At 52.5% G+C, this 17,904-nt stretch overlaps 8 protein-coding genes across 8 annotated transcripts; 5 read left to right on the plus strand and 3 right to left on the minus strand.

Annotated features, from left to right (window-relative positions):
- Positions 1–18: 18 nt before the first annotated feature.
- On the minus strand, positions 19–3,784 carry IAQ61_006598 (uncharacterized protein; the record flags this gene model as incomplete). The annotated part of the gene is made up of 6 exons (XM_003845440.2): positions 19–825; positions 878–2,172; positions 2,315–2,393; positions 2,566–2,678; positions 2,963–3,316; positions 3,555–3,784. Coding segments are annotated over 6 exons (2,415 nt in total), but the record flags the coding sequence as incomplete, so codon positions are not given.
- A 1,066-nt stretch (positions 3,785–4,850) lies between these two features.
- On the plus strand, positions 4,851–5,199 carry IAQ61_006599 (uncharacterized protein; the record flags this gene model as incomplete). Its single annotated transcript, XM_003845441.1, has 2 exons — positions 4,851–5,060; positions 5,146–5,199. 2 exons carry the CDS (start codon positions 4,851–4,853, stop codon positions 5,197–5,199), a joined length of 264 nt encoding a protein of 87 aa, XP_003845489.1.
- Positions 5,200–6,165: 966 nt separating this feature from the next.
- On the minus strand, positions 6,166–7,482 carry IAQ61_006600 (uncharacterized protein; the record flags this gene model as incomplete). Its single annotated transcript, XM_003845442.1, has 2 exons — positions 6,166–6,837; positions 6,916–7,482. The coding sequence occupies 2 exons, from the start codon at positions 7,480–7,482 to the stop codon at positions 6,166–6,168; spliced, it is 1,239 nt and encodes a 412-aa protein (XP_003845490.1).
- A 599-nt stretch (positions 7,483–8,081) lies between these two features.
- On the plus strand, positions 8,082–9,236 carry IAQ61_006601 (uncharacterized protein). The gene is made up of 3 exons (XM_003845443.2): positions 8,082–8,251; positions 8,320–8,610; positions 8,665–9,236. The coding sequence occupies exons 1-3, from the start codon at positions 8,123–8,125 to the stop codon at positions 9,136–9,138; spliced, it is 894 nt and encodes a 297-aa protein (XP_003845491.1). The 5' UTR covers positions 8,082–8,122; the 3' UTR covers positions 9,139–9,236.
- IAQ61_006602 (uncharacterized protein) lies at positions 9,237–11,696 on the minus strand. The gene is made up of 3 exons (XM_003845444.2): positions 11,234–11,696; positions 10,863–11,180; positions 9,237–10,644 (listed from the first exon to the last, which is right to left on the minus strand). Exons 1-3 carry the CDS (start codon positions 11,306–11,308, stop codon positions 10,000–10,002), a joined length of 1,038 nt encoding a protein of 345 aa, XP_003845492.2. The 5' UTR covers positions 11,309–11,696; the 3' UTR covers positions 9,237–9,999.
- An 86-nt stretch (positions 11,697–11,782) lies between these two features.
- IAQ61_006603 (uncharacterized protein) lies at positions 11,783–12,130 on the plus strand (the record flags this gene model as incomplete). The annotated part of the gene is made up of 1 exon (XM_003845445.2): positions 11,783–12,130. The coding sequence occupies one exon, from the start codon at positions 11,783–11,785 to the stop codon at positions 12,128–12,130; it is 348 nt and encodes a 115-aa protein (XP_003845493.2).
- Positions 12,131–12,619: 489 nt separating this feature from the next.
- IAQ61_006604 (uncharacterized protein) lies at positions 12,620–14,176 on the plus strand (the record flags this gene model as incomplete). The annotated part of the gene is made up of 9 exons (XM_066097235.1): positions 12,620–12,686; positions 12,742–12,865; positions 12,967–13,102; positions 13,156–13,206; positions 13,256–13,282; positions 13,331–13,725; positions 13,789–13,837; positions 13,893–14,054; positions 14,105–14,176. The coding sequence occupies 9 exons, from the start codon at positions 12,620–12,622 to the stop codon at positions 14,174–14,176; spliced, it is 1,083 nt and encodes a 360-aa protein (XP_065952712.1).
- Positions 14,177–15,197: 1,021 nt separating this feature from the next.
- On the plus strand, positions 15,198–17,855 carry IAQ61_006605 (uncharacterized protein). Its single transcript, XM_003845448.2, has 3 exons — positions 15,198–15,532; positions 15,900–16,425; positions 16,490–17,855. Exons 1-3 carry the CDS (start codon positions 15,295–15,297, stop codon positions 16,971–16,973), a joined length of 1,248 nt encoding a protein of 415 aa, XP_003845496.1. The 5' UTR covers positions 15,198–15,294; the 3' UTR covers positions 16,974–17,855.
- Positions 17,856–17,904: the final 49 nt, after the last annotated feature.

Here is a 17,904-nt window from a genome sequence, read left to right on the forward strand (position 1 = left end):
CACTACGATGGATACATGGATATGGTTTCATAATGTGGTCTCGATGATTATGAATTCAATGTCTTCTGAAATATCATCACAGGAAGAACCAGTCGCCCCTTAAAAGTTTAGATTTTTAATTGTCCATCAATAGCCGACAACTTGTTCTGAAGGTAAAGCTGACATGAAATAGCATGGGCCGCATAGCTAAAAGAAATACAAGAGCTATTTGCACCCATCGTTCGAGTAACATCGTCTCATTCGCGTATCGCTACGTCAAACCACCACTTCCTCCCCCAGAAGACGCAAGTATAAGAATTAAACAGATATCAATACAGCGCAATCAGCTCATCAACTGTTGCATCAAGTGACCCCCTTATGAACCCAGTCCCGTGTCCATTCATATACAAAGAAAAAGTTTCAACCAAAGCGCGCCATAGATACTAGAACCCAACCCAAGCTGATCTAACCCGACCCACATAATTGATGGGAGAGAAGTAGCTTAGGAAGCGTATGCCTCACCAAGGGGAGAGAGGCCACCATTGGTGTTCAGCTGGTTCTCGCCCTCGCCGACCTTGAACCAGGAGTAACCTTGTACATAGATGGCGCCGTCGAGGTACTCCATGGCACCCTTGAGGAAGATCGTGGCTTGCTCGGACGAGGCGGAGCCGGGGTTGAGACCAAACTCGGTAACCCAGACAGGCTTTCCGTAGATCTCGTTAGCCTTCTTGACCTGGGCCTTGAAGCGCTCAAGGGTCAGGCCCTCCTCGTAGATGTCGTAGAAGTGAATGTTAGTGGCGTCAACAATGGCCTCAGGGCAGCAGTCGTGGAAGCGGCTGAGCCAGGCTAAATTATCGTATTAGCGCTACTCGGTCAGGATGGTTGGAGAGGGACGTACTGAGACCCATGTTGGGCTGGCCTGAGTTTGTTACGGAGGGACCGATGATGGTGATATCAGCGTGAGCAGATTTGACGGGGTTCATGTACTGCTTCCACGAGGCGCAAGCAACCTCGGGGCTCATGTTGCACTGTTCAGCGTGGTCACACTCGTTGAAACCCATAACGGCAGTGGTGCCCTTCTTGACGGCCTTGTCGACGTTGCCGAGCCACTCTTCTACGCTGGAATCGGAAGGCTTGTGCATCATAGGGATGAACTGAGTACCAATGTCGTCTTTCTCGACCTGGCCCCAGTTGTAACCGAAACCAAACTTGCCGGCAAGAGTCTTGCATAGATGGGCAGCATTGTAAGCAAGACCACGCTTGTGACCGGTGTAGCCGTTGCCAGAAGGTGGAGATGGAGATGGAGACGGAGACGGGGTGGCACTGCTGGAGCTCACGACGGGCTTGTTCGGAGGGTGGGAGGGAACAGCGTACTCGGACATGGATGAAGTTGTCTGGGCAGCCTCAGGAGTCTTCGCGGGGTAATCTGGAGCAGGAGAGGAGGTAGTAGCCTCGGGTGTTGCAGCAGGGTAGTCCGCGGGGGGCTTGGAAGAGGCGACATGTTCATTGTCTGGCTTAGACGGGACAGGCGACTGGGACGGGACAGGCGCAGCAGATGACTGGGGAGCAGGAGTGTAGCCCGCACCACCGCCAATAACCGTGATAGTGACCTTCTCCTTCGCGGTGACGGTGACGGTAGCAGGGCCGCACTGATCACTAGAGACGCTGGCAACGGCGACAGCAGGCGTAGACGGCTTGACGTAAACGGTGGTGTACAGAGTCTGGGTAGAGGTCGTGGTCTCGTCAATGGTGGTTGTCTTGTCGTCGGGGTAGGATGCAGTTGGGTTGGGCATGACAGCCGTGTTGTTGGACGCTCCTGACCAGCCATTGGCAGGATATGGCTTGACATGGCCGCGAGCAGCCTTTGCGCCGTGGAATTTGGCGTGGGGGTTGGCACCAAAGTGAGGAACGGCAGCGGCGGTGGAGACAAGAGCCAAAAGGCTCAACTTTATGGTGTAAGACATGATGTGATTGTAGAGACCGGATTGGTCGATGCGTCGACGGCTGGAAGAGTATGCAGTTTCAGTAGTAGACGGATTGCGGCTTCCTGAGCGCTCGTAACTGTTGTTGCGATAGATCGGTAATGAAAGTGGTAGTCTACACAGACCGGGAGTGAGTGACAAGAGCGCAACGACTCCAAAATGAAAATGTACGGCAACAACAGCGCAAGAGTCAGGGAAGGTAGAGAAGAGTCTCAAGGGGGCATGGGGGGCGATCAGTTACTACATATACGGAGGCGGGGCGGGCTAATTCGACCTGTCCACGGCTAAGACATGAGAGAGAGAGAGAGAGAGAGAGAGTGTGTGTGTGTGTGTGGGGGGGGGGGAGGGAATACAGTAAGGCTCCATCCAAAGTTGGTGGCGGCCCGGCCGAGAGCACTTGGAAGAGTCGCCCGTTGTGGACTAGCGGCACACCTAATCAGGGGTAAGCGCCAGGAGGCACACTGGCCCCCTGTGGAGACAGCCGACGACCACTTGGAACTCCAGCTTTTTCTTTCTCCATCGCACAACAATCTGCAATCAAGCTTTGTCTTTTGGCGGCCTCTGCTCGCAATTTACAGCCGCCGACTAGGGTTCCACCGCTTACCCCGGCGCCTCTCAGCTGCGAACGAGAAGGCAAGGAAGGCCTGGCAGTCCTTGGGAGGCTGCCCAAGCCTCTCTCTCTCTGTCTCCCTGATCAATTGTTCTTGACCACAGGTCCTAGGTACCGGTACAGTAGGTGCCGCACCTATGCAGAGAATCAGTTGTAGTTGTCAACCCATACTGAACTTTCAATCTCAACCGTGTGCAGCCGGCGCATCTCTCCAATGCAGTCCACTTTGCCACACCACAGGGCATACACAGTAGCGCTGCGTCTCTTTTTTTTTTGCGCCGATGCAGGATGCGCCTCGGCGGTGGAGCGTCCGACGTGGCTGACAGTGCCGTCTTGTGGGTCCCAGAAAGCCAGTTATCATCTTCCCGGTATATAGGTAGGTGTAGGTAACCCATCCCATTTCTTTGAGTCGATTTTCCATATCTTGGAGGTCGGGTTCACCTTTGCGCTTTGTTCATCGCCGAGCAAAGCTTGGTTCCAGGTGGGAGGGGGGGGGTGCTCTGTTCTTGTCTCAGGCCTGACAACGCAACGGTTACCTGCCTTGATGGGAAGCTTCGCCGACAAAGCACAGAAAATGTCCAGCAGTGCTGACGACGACCCGAAAGATCGTCGAATCGAAAATTGGCCTGCTACTCCATGCCGTCTTCTACGTGCGTAGCACTTGCGCAGGCACACTGCCTGTGCAACCGCATCAAACGTACGTTGATGTGTTGCACGCATGCGAGCTGAATGCGACTTGCAATACCTACTCGTAATGTTTTGTACCGGCCCACGGGACTGCTAGGCGAAGTCTACACCGATGCACTACTCTACGCTTGTGTAAGACAACCGCAGATGACATGGCGAAGGCGTCGACAATCTTGAAAGCCCCTATTACAACAGTTCACCCTAGGCCTCGATAAACTCTATCGTATCCTCAAACACGCGATAATCATGACGTGGAACTTTTCCAAGGGCACGACGCAACTTTGAGAAATAGGTACGCAAATCGCAACTCCAGTCGAGGCAGCTGGGCTGGGTAGGTATTTGACGCCCGACAAAGACTCAGTCTGGGGCTCCTCGCACAGTAGACCAGATCGCACACATCGTCGCGCCAGGTGCTGATGCTCGTACGTCTCGCCACGCCATTCTGCAATCCTTTGCTGCGTCGTCTAGGGGGTCGTCTTCGATTTTGCGCTCCAGAATTGTCTCCCCGTTCTTTCTTCGGGCGACCCACTTGGGCCGAACATGATTTTCTCATGATTTACATGACATGCCTCCTCATTCGATGTCTCTTTTTTGCCGTTTGACCTACCAAAACGCTGTGCCTTTCTCTGACGGGCCATCATACCACGATCTTCCGCGAAAATTGCATCTCAGGCTCAATCCGCGAGTCGTGTATTGTGGAAATTGGACATTTTAAAGGCGTTTGCTGTCGCTGATCGATTGGTGCTTGCGCCAATGAGGACTGTCGTAAAGTTCAACGCAACGAATCGCTACACGACAATGCAGCCTAATTGGCGATCCGGTCGTCTTTTTGGAAATTGCTGATCTCATTTTGAAGGCGTCACAAACGCTGTTCTTCTGACAACGATAGTATGCCTTCCAAGACAGCAGACTCGATCGCGTAACTCTAAGCACAAATGTAGGTTCCGGGCGGATAGATTGGTTTGTACCTGAGAGCGATCCAAGCAGGATAGTGTGGGTGGGTGTGAGATACTCACAGAATTGTGGGCAGCGAAACCATGGAAAACTCTTGCGTTTGATCATTTTGTTGGAAATGATCGTGGCCGCGCCGCAAAAAGGTGAATAGAGGTAATCGAGCGGGGATATACCATCAATCGAGAGGAATAACTTCAACACCAGACCATTCAAGCAATTTAGGCGACTGAGATGCGTCGAGTTCCAAGTATAAAGTGGCCAAGTTGTTCACTTTGCAGATTTTCAGGGCCCAGCGACTTACTCAACGAGATCGTGGTCGCGCCTCCTTACACCGTAGCAAATTCGCTTATTCATGGCTACCAAGTCTCACAGAGCTCTTGCCATTCGAGTCCTCATAACAATGGCCACTGACTAGCATTGAGTGTCTGATATGATACAGGTATGTTACCAAGGGTAGACATGTCTGTCAACAGAAGAATGTGCTGCTGTCGCTATCGCTATCATGTAACTTGTAACCATTACAACTTGCCCCATTACGAGAATTCCGCTGCTCATCACAATCTGCTTTCTACACGTTCGCTTTCTGCAATTCTCCGCCCTCGTCTGTCCTCTTTTTGTCGAGAGATTCCAAATAAGAGATGTCTTCATCCAAAAACTTCAAATTCACCAAGAAGCGTGTTGCCGAGTCAGTCAGGTGTCCTACCGATGTAGTCAAGGAGACTCTTTTTTTCTCGGACAAGTCGGTCGTTGTGACTGGTAATGGTGATAGTGGATATGGAGACAAGGATGATTTCTACAGTGATGATGTCGATGAAATCAAACCCATGCTTCCTGTCCTGTCCAAAACGGTATGCGGTTTCTTTGAAATGCCCTTTTTATTACCAATACATTTAGAGTAGACCAACGCTAGTATGATTACTTGAACTCTAGCAGAACGGGCAAAGGACATCGTTAGACAGAAACCAAGAAGTCTGGACATACTATTGAAATGCGACGACTTTCACTTTGTTTCCAGTCTTGATACCGAATTCATTGGGTCCGTTCCAAGCCTTGCTGTTGCATCACTCTTTCCCCTCTTTACAAGATCACTTCGTTATATTTGCGCAGGGCTTACTTTTGCTTCTCTCTTCTCTTCTGTGCTCTGTCAGCACTGCCGTACAGATCATGTATCTAAATTTTTCCCATGCCATTGGTAGGCTGGACTATGGGCCTTGATCTACACGTACTGATATCTAAAGAGGCTCTATCTACTTCAATTCCCATCAAGTTAATGTCCTTCTCTATCAGAACCGGGACCTCTTTCACAAACTGGGTTCCTCAAATGTATAACCGCGGTAGACTTCACCAGAGGCAGTCATGGGTTTACAAGCTACTCATCAATAAACGACTGGTATACAAGTTCACACAAACGCTCCCTTCCCTAACGCTCCCTGTATGCAGGTGGGCAAGCATGAAGTAGCAATGAGAATGCCATACTTGATACAAAACCTTCACATCATCTTTCTGCGCCTTCCCGATGGCGGTCATGCTGGTCAGGGACACAGTGCCTGCCATGGGGGATTCACTCAAAAACTTCGGAGCAGGGACATAGACAGCATCACTGGGAATATTCAGAGGTGAGTGCATCAGATATACCACTCTGATCTGCATAGACACGCCAAGTTCTCGGTGATCTATCTATGGCTCGAAGATCACCATAGGGATTCATTAGAATAGCATCGTAGCTACATGACCGAGATGGCACAATCCATCTCACTTCCAACCAGACCTTCGTTTTGCATCAAATTCAGACCTCTGCAAAGTCCTAGAAGACTGCGCCTCTGTACCATATTCGGTGTGTGAAACATCTCTCTCGATAGCGGCAAGATCCCCTGATGATCGCGGTGTCACACCAGTAGTATTTGATCTCCCCGCTCAAGGTGGACTGAACCAAATCAGCACACTACTCTGTACCTACAATACATCATCAGACCTATCATCATCCTCCTCAGGCTCCCACATCCTCCGTTTCGCCAACAGCGCCTGCAACTGGGCATCAACCTGCGGCTCCTCGGGTGACTCCAACGAGGTTCTCGGTCCCGCAGTACGCCGTGGTCCAGACCTTGCAGCAGTGCCCAAAGGTCCCTCTAGCCCTGGACGATGTGTTTGTCCCATAGCTGGGGGGATATTGGGTGTTATCTGACCACCAAGGCGGGCAAACGGTGCCGGTGCACTTGGTGATATGGGTGAGATGGGGCTTTTGGGTTCCTCACGTTCTTGAGACGGGTGAATGGGCTGGGAGCGCGTGCCGAGTTTGAAGCGGCCGATGTTTTGGGGGCCCATGGCTGGGATGCTGTAGTTTACTGGTTTGGGCTCTATGGAGTTTGGGGAGGGCTTCTTTGTTGGAGGGAGAGTGGGGGCTTTGAGGATTGTGGTTCGGGGTAGTGGTGGGGGGACTGGTATGGTTTGCTGCTTTGCAGGTGGGGGTGGGGGAGTAGATGTGAGAGTTTGAGTCGAGCTCGATAAAAGAAAAGGTGGATTTGGGATTGCGGGTGCCTTTCCTTTGTTCGTTGTCCATGTAGTTGTCTTAGTTTCAGTCCACTCTGCTGTCAGGCCACCACCGAGGTCTTCTGTCCAACTTCGAGGCTGGCATCATGTTAGTATACCGGTAGTTTTGCGCTTGGTACAGCATATTGAGCCTTGTGATGCATATTTGTCACTTACTGGTATATCTTGATTGTCCCGTTGTAGTCGATTTAACTGCATTGACTCTTGAAAGGCCCGCTGCATTGCCTCTATCTCCTGTTGCTGAGCAGCATGATCTGCTTCTTCCCTCGACTTTCTCAGCATGAACTCGTAATCAGCATCTTTCTGCTCTTGCAGTTTACGTGCATATTCCTCAGTACTTTGTCGCTCGAGTTCTGCAATGCGTGCGTCTTGGGCTTTCTCGTGCTCCACCGCCTGAGCAAGACTTTCTTCACAAGCTCGCTGCTCTGCACGCTGCATGTATTCTTCATGCGCTTTGGCCTCGATCAAACTGATCCTGCGGGCTTTTGCTAGATCAAGTTTCAGCGCGGTTGTCTCTGCGGCTTCGCGATGCGGGCGCAGACATGGCTCGCAGACACCGTTGCGGCCCTTCGTCTTGATCTTGACTCGTTTCTGTTTCTTATTTGCTGGATTGTCGCGATCACAGTGAACTCCTGTTCTCCGGAACTCAGGGCACTGGCTCGAGTCGACGTGGTCTTCGGCTTTGTGACCGCATTCGTAATTGTGGATGGTGTATTTGCACATTGTTGGAGATGAAGGCTCTGGGCGTCCGAGGATGGGAAATAGAGTATGTGCTGTTCAAAGAGAGAGATCGGTGATCTCTATAATGTCATTCTGAAATCTTATATATTAATGCAATCCTAGTCACATCTGTAAAGTGAATACTGGTGCACTTGGCCAAGTACTTGCTGTGGGTGGCCATGTGAAGTAGTCTCGCGTTTGTGAGGAATCCTCAACGGCGCTTGCGCGTTGGTCTCATCAAACAGATTGATTGTTTTTCACATCGTCCTTCACTTGAGTTGCTGTATATTATTGATGACCAATCGCTGCTTTACATATCAGGCTGCCGCCGACGTGATGCAGTAGTAAATGGTGAAGCCGGAGCTTGCTTCGTACATAAGCTGTAATGATACTCAGGATCAAGCATACTTGTCTCATTGTTTGCAATATGAAATTCGGATTAACACAGACGCACCTCTTGTCGTTGTAACCTAGACGGAACGTGATCTCATGAGGAAGTTGAGATGTAGTCATCAGCCAATCAGGGCCACTGGATTGGGATTAGTCCCTTAGTCCATTTTGATGTGCTTGGCACCTCGGACGAGCTCCATCATCGACGTCTTCGAACAACGCCACGCCTCCAGAACCGCAGTCACATATCACCATGGCCTCGAGACTGGTCCCATTTGCATACCGGAGTGCTCCGCGCGCCTTCCGCCAGATCCAGAGGACTCAATGGCGGCCGTTTAGTGTTTCGCGAACGGCGTGGAACGAGAGTGGCTCGCTCAATGTTGTATGTCAACTTGCATACCGGGAACCCAATTTAAGACCGGATAGTGTATCTGACTTGGAATATCATAGCATCGCGACACGCCCGAGAACAACCCGAACATTCCCTTCAAATTCACCGCTCAGAATGAGCAGCTCATCGACGAAATCGTCTCCCGGTACCCCTCGCAATACAAGAAGGCCGCGGTCATGCCTCTGCTGGATCTGGGACAGCGCCAGCATGGATTCTGCAGTATCAGTGTCATGAACGAGGTAGCGCGGCTGTTGGAGATGCCACCAATGCGCGTCTACGAGGTTGCGACTTTCTACACAATGTACAACCGGGATCCGGTCGGCAAGTTCCACGTCCAGGTCTGCACAACGGTAAGTTGGTGGTCCAAGGAGAAGTTACGAAGGCCGTCTCTCTAACAGTTCTAGACCCCATGTATGCTCCGTGATAGCGACGCAGTCATGAAGGCATGTGAGGACGAACTTGGCATCCACCACGGCGAAACCACAAAGGACGGCCTGTTCACCATGACCGAGGTGGAATGCCTCGGCGCCTGTGCCAATGCGCCCATGGTCCAGATCAACGATGACTACTACGAGGACCTCACATACGACTCGACCGTCGCTCTAATCAAGGCCCTAAGACATGCCGCACAAGCCACAGGTGCGCAACCAGGCGGCAAGGGTCTTGTCAGCGGTGCTGGAAACGGCAACGCATCAAACGAGGGTGCAGGCGATAAGTTGGTCAACCAACAAGGACGGGGCTATGACTTTGGCGGCGTCAAAGTGCCGACACCAGGCCCTTTGAGCGGGAGGAAGAGCTGCGAGCCCGCAGGAGGCTTGACCTGTCTGACAAGCGAGCCGTGGGGTAACGAGACGCTGAGGAAGGATGGTGCTCTATAGAGAATTTTCTGTAGATATGAGTACGAGCCTTGTTCTTGCGCATGGAGTAATAGCCATGTGTCCAACTTCTCTCAATACCAATTTTTTGTTCAAACACTACATATGAGTTTATCTGCTCAATGAAGACTTTTTCCCCCCTTTCAAGATATGAGGGACATGCTCATCTTCCATCAGAATCATCATGACATAAAAAGGGCAGCGCAGCACAAACAAGACGCATCCATTACCACAGCAAAAGTGTCCCACCTACACGACAAACACACCACAAGACTAACACAACACCCACACCATGAAATCATAAAAACCTTTATATTTTCCTCTAGTAACAGGCTCCAGCCCTCCAGACCCAGCCATAAACCCAGCCATCATGATCATACAGCCAGCCCAAAGCCCCTTCTCAATAAGTAAGTAAAACCCCCAGAAAAAAAAGAAAGAGTGAGAAAGAAAATAAATCTATACACGGGCTGCGCCATCCAGAATCCATGCCCGTATTTTGGCCAGGTCAGATGTGCTGTGTCTTTTGCCAGCCAGCTAAACGCCGTCGCTATAGTGTTGTGTAATCCAATCCGATGCCGTGACGCAGGGCGATTGGCTGTCCCGCCCTGAATGCAATGCTGATGCTCTCTAGTAGGAAATGGTTCCAGGTCCTGCTGTACAATGTGTCCGTGGTCGCTTTGTTTGCCTTGCTCGCGCGATGTGTGTCGGCTGTGTGAGGCTTTTTTTTTCCTTTTCGCCATCGATTGGGGAAGAGGGGGCTTATGAAGGGTTTGTGTGGGTGTGTGCATGTGTGGGAGAGAGAGAGGGGAGAAACGTGATCGTTACCGCAGTGCTGCTGAAAGAGGTCGAGAGGTTTTGGCTCTTTTATAAGAATCCAGAGTTCCAGCTGCCCATGAGCATGTCTCTTGTCATCTCGAAGCTGAGCCAGCTGCTAGCCATGCTGGGTGCGACTTTGAGCAGATTTGGCACGATGCCCTTATATAATCCCCTGAAGCCTTCATGCTTGATGATAGTGATGATGGCATCGCCGATGCCCGAGTATTGGTAGCCCATTCCACTCATGGTGTTGATTTGGAATCGCCGCCTGAGGACGTCGAATGGGTATGTAATGGTCTGGGCTACCGCTCCGGAGACCGCACCGGCTGCGAGTTTGCCAAGCGCAGTGGGGTCTTTCTCGCCCTCGGGTGTGAAGTGCGTACGTGCCATTTCGTAGACCATGAAATTCAGACCGACGTAGGGAGCCACCCCAGCCACGGTTGGGATAATCCCACGGTAGAGCGCTGACATTCCACCTTCTGTCTTGTACATGTTGACTAGTAGCGCCCCCATGCCCGGCAGCTTCTGGCCTTGCTCCTTCTTCAGACTCGAGAATGATGCGGACTGGATGGACAGACGTGTGCGGACGATATCGAGCGGATACGTAAAAGTGACGGAGGTAATACCGGCGAGTCCACCGCAGAGAAGTCGCTGGTAGGCGTCGAGTGGGCCGCCAGGTTCTCGCTCGAAGAACTAGACCAGGTCAGCAAGAAGTTGAATAGTTTCACAAGTCCGATTTCGAGTCTCCATGCGGATCGCTGCCCCTTCATGATGATCTTCCAATTACCATATGACTCCATACAAGCCTCGTGCCCGTTTCCATGTATCAAAAGCCGCCCAAGGACCACAGATACCAAGTCCACCCACGCCAGAATGGGAAAAAGCACATGGACAAAAAAAATGCCACTTACTCGCTTGTAGACGTTGTACGCACTGAACTGCACAGCCGAGTACGGGACAATGCGTATGCAGTTGGTGCCGTTGCCAGCCATGAACCCTCTCCATCCCTCCTCTCTCCACATTTTGGCCAGCGCCTTGGGCACTGACATCTTGTACTCTTCGCGACCCACGCTCTGGATCTGGAAGAGGATCTTGAGGCGCTCAAGGGGCGATACGACGGTGCGCGAGACAGCGCCGGCCACTCCACCGGCGATGAAAGAAGCAAGAACCGGCTGGGCAAGCATCTCGCGTGCGCGTTGGAGGCTGGTCATGTCTGGAGTCCCCAGAGGCTACAAAAAATCATGAGTTTGGCGCTTTCAGATGTATGCCTTGGTTTACTCACGTTTCCACCTTTCTCCGGCTCGGCGCTCATTGCGGGTACCGTTTGCGCCCGCGGCTGTTGTGATGTTTTTGACATGGAGCCAATGTGCAAAGGACAAGATACGGCAGGAAGGACAGAAGACACAGTCACCGAGGATTGGCGGGGCCAGGCTCTATCGGAGGTGAAAGGGAATCGTGGAGCGCGGTAACGAGATCATCGGTAACTATGGATGCGACACGGTAGGCAATTGGGCAACGAGTGGGATCCTGTAGGAGCTGGCGAGTCGGCAGATGATGGCTCTTCCATGCAAGGCGCATGTGGGACTGGCAGAGTGCAAGTGTTTGGGTCACGAGTCGAAGGGGACGTCGCGGCGCATTGGGGATGTGCTTGGTGGTGTCGTAGCTCGTGGAGATTTAAGGGAAGATCCGGCGGGAAGAGGATTTTAGGTCAGAAGCTGGGGAACCAACCAATGTCCACTTGTCACTTTGGGGGGGCAAACTTGTCAAGCGAAGCTTTTTCTACTCTACTCCTAACAGCGCAGGTCTTCTGCAATGTCATAATCTGCAAAACATGACATGGGCGACATGGCAGCTGGGCACGTTGCTCGCCAAGGTTGAGCAGCTGGCTCTGCGTGACTTTGGCAAAGCCCGTTACCATACTGGTTATGTGCCGGTATGGCGACATTTTCATGGACCGAATCTACTACCCCTCGATCCTCGACCGTCTCGACTCAATGCAGAACAGACTCAGCCCTTGTCTCAGACCTCAGCTGCCTGCCCAATGTCCACCAAAGTCAAGCTGCCACGAGCGCATAGGGGCCGAATGGGGCGTGTGCCGTTCGACCTGGAGCAGCACCCCTTTCTGAAGGCCTATCGTCAGCCTCCAGAGTACATTGTCCCCCTAGCCCCCTTGACCTGACTATAGCTACATGCATCACAAGAACAACCAAGGCATGACCCCATGTTCCGCGCGCCTCCCTTGTAGATCGTTGCTCGTGCTTCGTTGCTCGTTGTGTCTCAGCCATCAGGCAGAACAAACGCCGCGTGCCTCTGTCGGTTCCGATTGTACCGGTAACCGTTCCTGGAGAAGCGATTCCCTTTCACACAAATCCGCCCTATCTGAGCCAACACAGCCTCCGAAGCGGCAGTCGATAGTTCCAGGGAGGCCACTAAAATCACAGTCATCATTAGCACAAGCGGGGTGCACATAACGACGGCCGTGGAGAAAGAAGCCAAAGTTAGTGACCGAGGCCAAAGGCGATAATATCTCGGAATGTCTGGTAGTCAGCACATCACATAGGCACTACTTGACCCAGACTGTATTTTTACAATGTAGTGCTTTCCCCACTGCCCAAAGAAAGTGATGGGGAATGACAAGACTCCGCCGACGACAAGCTGGGTCCATAGAATGACACTGTGCCTGTACTCTACTCTAGAGTGTGTTGGATCCATTTCAAACCATTTGGAGGTTGGATGTAGGCGATCAGCGATGACGCCAATCTTGGGTGGTAGTAAATAACGTTACTCTAGTGGGCAAGGGCAAGTCCCTGTCTGTTATCGATAAGACCGAGCCGCAACTTCACAAAATCTTTGGAGTCTGGACGTCACCATCACGAGGCATGGACCTCGCCACGCCTGAATGCTCTCACGTCGCGTCTTCCAGCGGCTTACCGACAGCTTGCTGTTAGGACCTCAATACCGGCCAACAGCCTCTTTCTGCCTTGTGCAACAATGTTGCCATTGCCCTCCTCGTAGTCGTTCGCCTGCCGTCTCTGCTCAACGTGCGTCTTCCTCTTCGACAAGATGGAAGTCAAGGCAAGGCAAGGATTTCTTTGCAAGAGAAGCACGAGTCCAAGGGCTCAAGAGTCGTGCTGCATTCAAGTTGCTTGAAGTACATTTCACTGGACGACATGTACGCTAGGCTGGGCCACTAATGCTGGACAGCTTAACAAGAAACACAAGTTGTTCAAGCCTGGTCAGACGGTGGTCGATCTGGTATTTATATAGCCATGTGCCCTCTTGGAGCCTCACTGAAACTGCCCAGGGATATGCGCCAGGATCATGGTCGCAGGTATAAAGTGCTCGCCCTCGACTGTCAGCCAACGCTGACAACCCCCAGGTTGCGGTGAACTGTACAGACCCAAATGGACGTGTAATTGGCATCGATATTATACCTGCACAGCCTCCGCGAGGCGTCTCGACCATTCAGGGCAACTTTCTATCGGCTGAGATTCAGGAAGAAGTTCGGGCCTATGTGCGGGATCCCGAACTGGGTCGACCGCGAAGGACATTCGCATCCAACAACGAACAAGGACGAATAGAAGCTGAAGTGGACGAAATGGAGCGCGGCTATATCGACATCGAGCGACAGGCACATCTAGAGGGTGCGGATGCAAAGACAAGTGAGCAGCCAGTAGACGAGGGGAGAACGGAGGAGGCGTCAAAGGCGAAGATGTCTTTGAAGGAGCGGGATACACGACAAGGAAGAGTTGTGGATGTTGTACTCAGTGACATGTCAGAACCCTGGGACCAGACGACGGGCTTCTACAAGAAGAGTCTTAGTGACCCTTATTTTAGGATGATGAATACCAGCGGAAACGGCTTCAGAGATCACGCGGGCAGCATGGTATGCGACACGGGCTCTTTGCTTGCGTTTCGGAGATGGTCTCTAACGCGTGCAGGATCTGTGCATGGCTGCTCTAACGTTTGCTTTCGATACGCTCAAGACGGGCGGTCACTTCTTGTGCAAGTACTATCAGGGTGCGGAAGAGAAGGCTTTGGAGACGAAACTGAAGCGATTGTTCGCCCAGGTTTGTCGGGAAAAGCCAGACTCGTCGCGCAATGTAAGATGTTCAGTTTGAGCTTGATGGAATGTTGGCTAAAGTCGGGTTAGGAGTCCAAGGAGGCCTATTTTGTGGCCCTGCGGCGTAAGGAGGCACCGACCAAGGAGGATGTTTTTCGATAGATGGTGGCATGGATGGACGTGTCAGGTTCATGGCAGTGATTTGACATGGGGTTAGGTGTAGAGATACGGGGAGAGATTTTGATGTCTGTGTGCATGTAGCATGTATTACTATGTGTAGGAATAGCAAGCAGTGCGATGTGCTGTGAGTAGGTTACGGGTATACAATCTGGTGCGGATGCAGATGATGATTGTCAGCCAGACCAGCATTCAAAGCCAAGTGGTGGTTCTTTGGCCCCTTGCCCTGGTATCTGAATCTGGCGGTGCGGAGAATAATAGTGGAATGGGCCATGTGCTATGCAGGTATGTGTTGTGTTATGTAAGCAGATGCATGGCGCCAGGTACAGGGATCCAAGTGTGATCCGAGCTGGGTTAGTCAGGTATGCGTGTAGTAGAGTACCTAGGTACGATGCATACTCTACATGCGCACTGTGAGTTGAGAAGTAGGTAGGACAAAGAAAAGAGTATAGTACGATAGCCGTGTGTGTGTGTGTGTGTGTGTGTGCCCACTGCCGGGTAAGACGGGCAAGTGCATAGGTAGTTCGTGGTAGTATTGTACTACTGTAGCTGTACCGGTAGCTGTACTCTATGGAGCCGCCCGTGCTGGAACCTCTAGCCGATTCAATCGTACCGGTATGGCTGGTGCTGGTCTTGCATGAGCCACGAGTGTTGATGTAGACGAAGACGAAGACAAACATCGTCTTGCTTTCTGTAAAGTCTGCTGTCAACTAAACTGAACTGAACTGGGCTTGGCTTGACTTGACTTGGCTTGGCTTGACTCGACTTGGCTGGGCCAGACTAGACTGGGCTGGGCTGGGGAGTGCTCGGGTGAATGACGCGCTTCTCGGCTGTGGGCCGGCGGGGGGGCTTTGTGTGTGGGCACTGGTAGTGCTGGGTGTGTGGGTGTGGGTGTGGGTGTGGGTGGGTGAACAGGGCAGCAGGACAAGGGCGCGGCCGGGCAGAAAAGAATCAAGGCTTGGAAGGGGTTTTCGGAGAGCGGAGGGCTTGGGTAACGTTATCACACATCCACGTTATTCCTTTCTTTGATCAACCCCCCCATCTCCCCCCAATCAATCCAGATCGAGTTGTGCGACGCAGCCAATGAGTGGCAGCGACACGCCATGGATTACCAAACTTTCAATGGCCATAATAATCCCTCGTTGGGCGGGGGGCAGTTTAACAACTCGCCACAACACTCGCAGCAGTTCGACCCACAAGCCCGGCTGCAGCAATCAAACCCGTCGATTTCCTATGGCGGCCAGTTCCCAACCAACGGCCAAGCCACTGCCTTCCCGCCCATGGGGGGCGCCATGGGCGGTGGTAGTGTGATGCAGCCTGGAATGCCGCAGAACCCACGAGGTAAGCATTTGGGCGAGCCCAGTGCTCACTGCCTGCCCTTCTTCCATGTCCACCGCCAGACCGCCAGCCCGCCAGACCGCCCTGACCTTGGGACGCCCGGCCGCCGGAGGGGGAGAGACGGAGGGCTTCGAGGGGAACCAAGGCGTGGACTCGTCGTGTCGCCCTCGTGTACACCCACCCTGACGCCCCTCCCCTTTTTTGGCCTTTTTGCTGTTTGCCGTGTTGGTTTGCCGTTAGGGCGGCTGGGGAGGTTGTGTGGGTGTAGTCTGGTCGTGCATCTCTGTCATCCTTTGCGCGGTGGCTGGGCCTACCTACTACGATTTACATGTGTCCCTCGATGAGGATGGCTACTGACAGGATGGACCAGCAGCCGCCGCCTTGCATCAACAACAGCAACTGGCCCAGCAGCACCAGCACCAGCACCAGCACCAGTCAGGCGGGCCCTACTCGAGTGCGCCCTCGCCATTCACCGGCCAGACGGTCATGTCCCCTGCCCACCAACAACACTTTGCCCACAATCGCCAAACAGCCTCGCCTGCAAGCAACAACGGCCAGCAGCCATACGCGACTCCCCAGCCACAGCCATCCCCAGGCACTCTGCCTTCCAACGGTCACCCTCGCCACCACCAGTCACACTCGATGAACATCCAGACCCCGCTCAAGTCGGAGACCCCGCAGGTCCACACGCCCGTCAGGCAAGTGCCGCCTTCGCCCGTGTCGCCAGTCGCCCAGGCCCGCGCCCAGGATCGCATGGCCACGTTGCTGGAGATCAACAGCATTCTCATCAAGGAAGTATGCGACTTGCAGGCGCAGGGGAAAGCAGGCCAGGTAAATCCTGCGCCAGATGGCAAACCAGACGGCGACAAGCCTCAGCCTTCGAAGGAATATGTCGAGTACGTTCCTGCTCAATGCTCTCTACAGAATCGCTCACCTACTGATATCCCCTCTCTCCCGCAGATATATGCGCCGCCTGCAAGTCAACCTCGCCTACCTCGCGCAATCTGCCGAGAAAACCCAAAAGGCAGGCCAACCCATCCCGCCCGGTCCTGCCATCATGTCCGCTCCTTCCTCTCCCGTTGAACTCGTCAAACTCTACACCAAACTCCAGGACCTCTGTCCCGGCTGGAAAGGAGCACCGACGCAGATGAAGCAATCACCTGGCCCGCAACAGCGCATGCACTCGGCCACACCTCAAGGCGGACAGCAACTCCCACCCTCGCAACAATTATCCACGCCACAGCAGCAGCAGCATCAACAAAATCAACAACAACAGCAGCAGCAACAGCAACAGCCACCAAACAGTGCAGGCCTCCCACCGCAAAACTGGGCGCAAATGCCCATGGGCACACCGCAACAGGGCATGAACATGGGCATGGGCATGAACATGAACTTGACCATGATGAACACCCCCACCCAACCCAAGTCCGAACCCCCAATCTAACCCCAACCTTGCCGTCGACTTTGTTCACCAGAGGAAAGACAGACTGGTGGATGACTTGGAGGAAACAAAGGGCCCGTTGGCTGAATCGGCGGAGACGTGTGGCTTATTTTAACGCCCTCCCACGCCCTCTAGGTGACGCAATCTACTCGTGCATCGGGGACTGATGTGCTTGTGCGTGCGTGTATATTGCCATGTCTTTTGGGGAAAATACGAATATGTTTGTTGCATGTGCAAGCGGAGAGGGACAGATGAAGAACCCAGAGGGAAAAATGTCGGTAAGCGGACGGAAGGAGGGATATATGCACACGAGTGGGATTACTTGTCGGATACATCAGAATACAAAATATTGGGTTTTGTTTCCTTGGGGGTGGGGGTGGGTTTTCAAAGGCGTGCTTCTTTTTTTTTTCCTACAATATTTTTCTGTCTTTCTTTCTCTCTCTTTTTCTCTTTTGGTCGTATACATGGCAGTTCCTTTTTTTCTTCATTTCTTGGTTTCTGTTTGGTTGGGAAGGGGGGGGGGTGTGGGCGTGGGGCGTGGTTGTCCATGGGGTTGAAAAAAAGTAAAAGAAATGTAAAGTCTGTTGTGTGGGATTGTTGACGTAGGCATGGGTATAGAGATGGTGGTGATGAGGAAGGTGATGATGCTAGTGATGGTGATGGTGAAGATTCGACTTCAAGATGCACGAACCTTGGGATACAAGGGTAGAGGAGGGATGTAGGATGCAAGACACAAGCAACACTACCACCACCACCACGGCGCCACAACCTAACCCCCCAACTGCCTAAACATCACACGCCCAACTTGCCAAGCTCGCATTCCAAGCGCATGGGGGGCAAAAAGCAAGAATAGAGAATAAAAAATGTACGACACCTAGTTACTAAACCAGCAGGTGAAGCGTTAAATTACTATCCCGTGTGCAAACTACCATCT

This window comes from Plenodomus lingam (genome assembly GCF_022343315.1).
Source record: "Plenodomus lingam strain CAN1 chromosome Unknown contig_26, whole genome shotgun sequence".
Taxonomy (NCBI): Eukaryota; Fungi; Ascomycota; class Dothideomycetes; order Pleosporales; family Leptosphaeriaceae; genus Plenodomus; species Plenodomus lingam.

Coding starts and splice junctions, on each gene's coding strand:
- IAQ61_006605 (XM_003845448.2), top strand. CDS start 15,295: ATGGATTACCAAACTTTCAATGGCCATAATAATCCCTCGTTGGGCGGG. Junction 15,533..15,899: donor AATGCCGCAGAACCCACGAG/GTAAGCATTTGG, acceptor AGGATGGACCAG/CAGCCGCCGCCTTGCATCAA. Junction 16,426..16,489: donor CCTTCGAAGGAATATGTCGA/GTACGTTCCTGC, acceptor TCTCTCCCGCAG/ATATATGCGCCGCCTGCAAG.
- IAQ61_006601 (XM_003845443.2), top strand. CDS start 8,123: ATGGCCTCGAGACTGGTCCCATTTGCATACCGGAGTGCTCCGCGCGCC. Junction 8,252..8,319: donor AGAGTGGCTCGCTCAATGTT/GTATGTCAACTT, acceptor GGAATATCATAG/CATCGCGACACGCCCGAGAA. Junction 8,611..8,664: donor ACGTCCAGGTCTGCACAACG/GTAAGTTGGTGG, acceptor TAACAGTTCTAG/ACCCCATGTATGCTCCGTGA.
- IAQ61_006602 (XM_003845444.2), bottom strand. CDS start 11,308: ATGTCAAAAACATCACAACAGCCGCGGGCGCAAACGGTACCCGCAATG. Junction 11,181..11,233: donor AGCCGGAGAAAGGTGGAAAC/GTGAGTAAACCA, acceptor GATTTTTTGTAG/CCTCTGGGGACTCCAGACAT. Junction 10,645..10,862: donor CGTACAACGTCTACAAGCGA/GTAAGTGGCATT, acceptor GACCTGGTCTAG/TTCTTCGAGCGAGAACCTGG.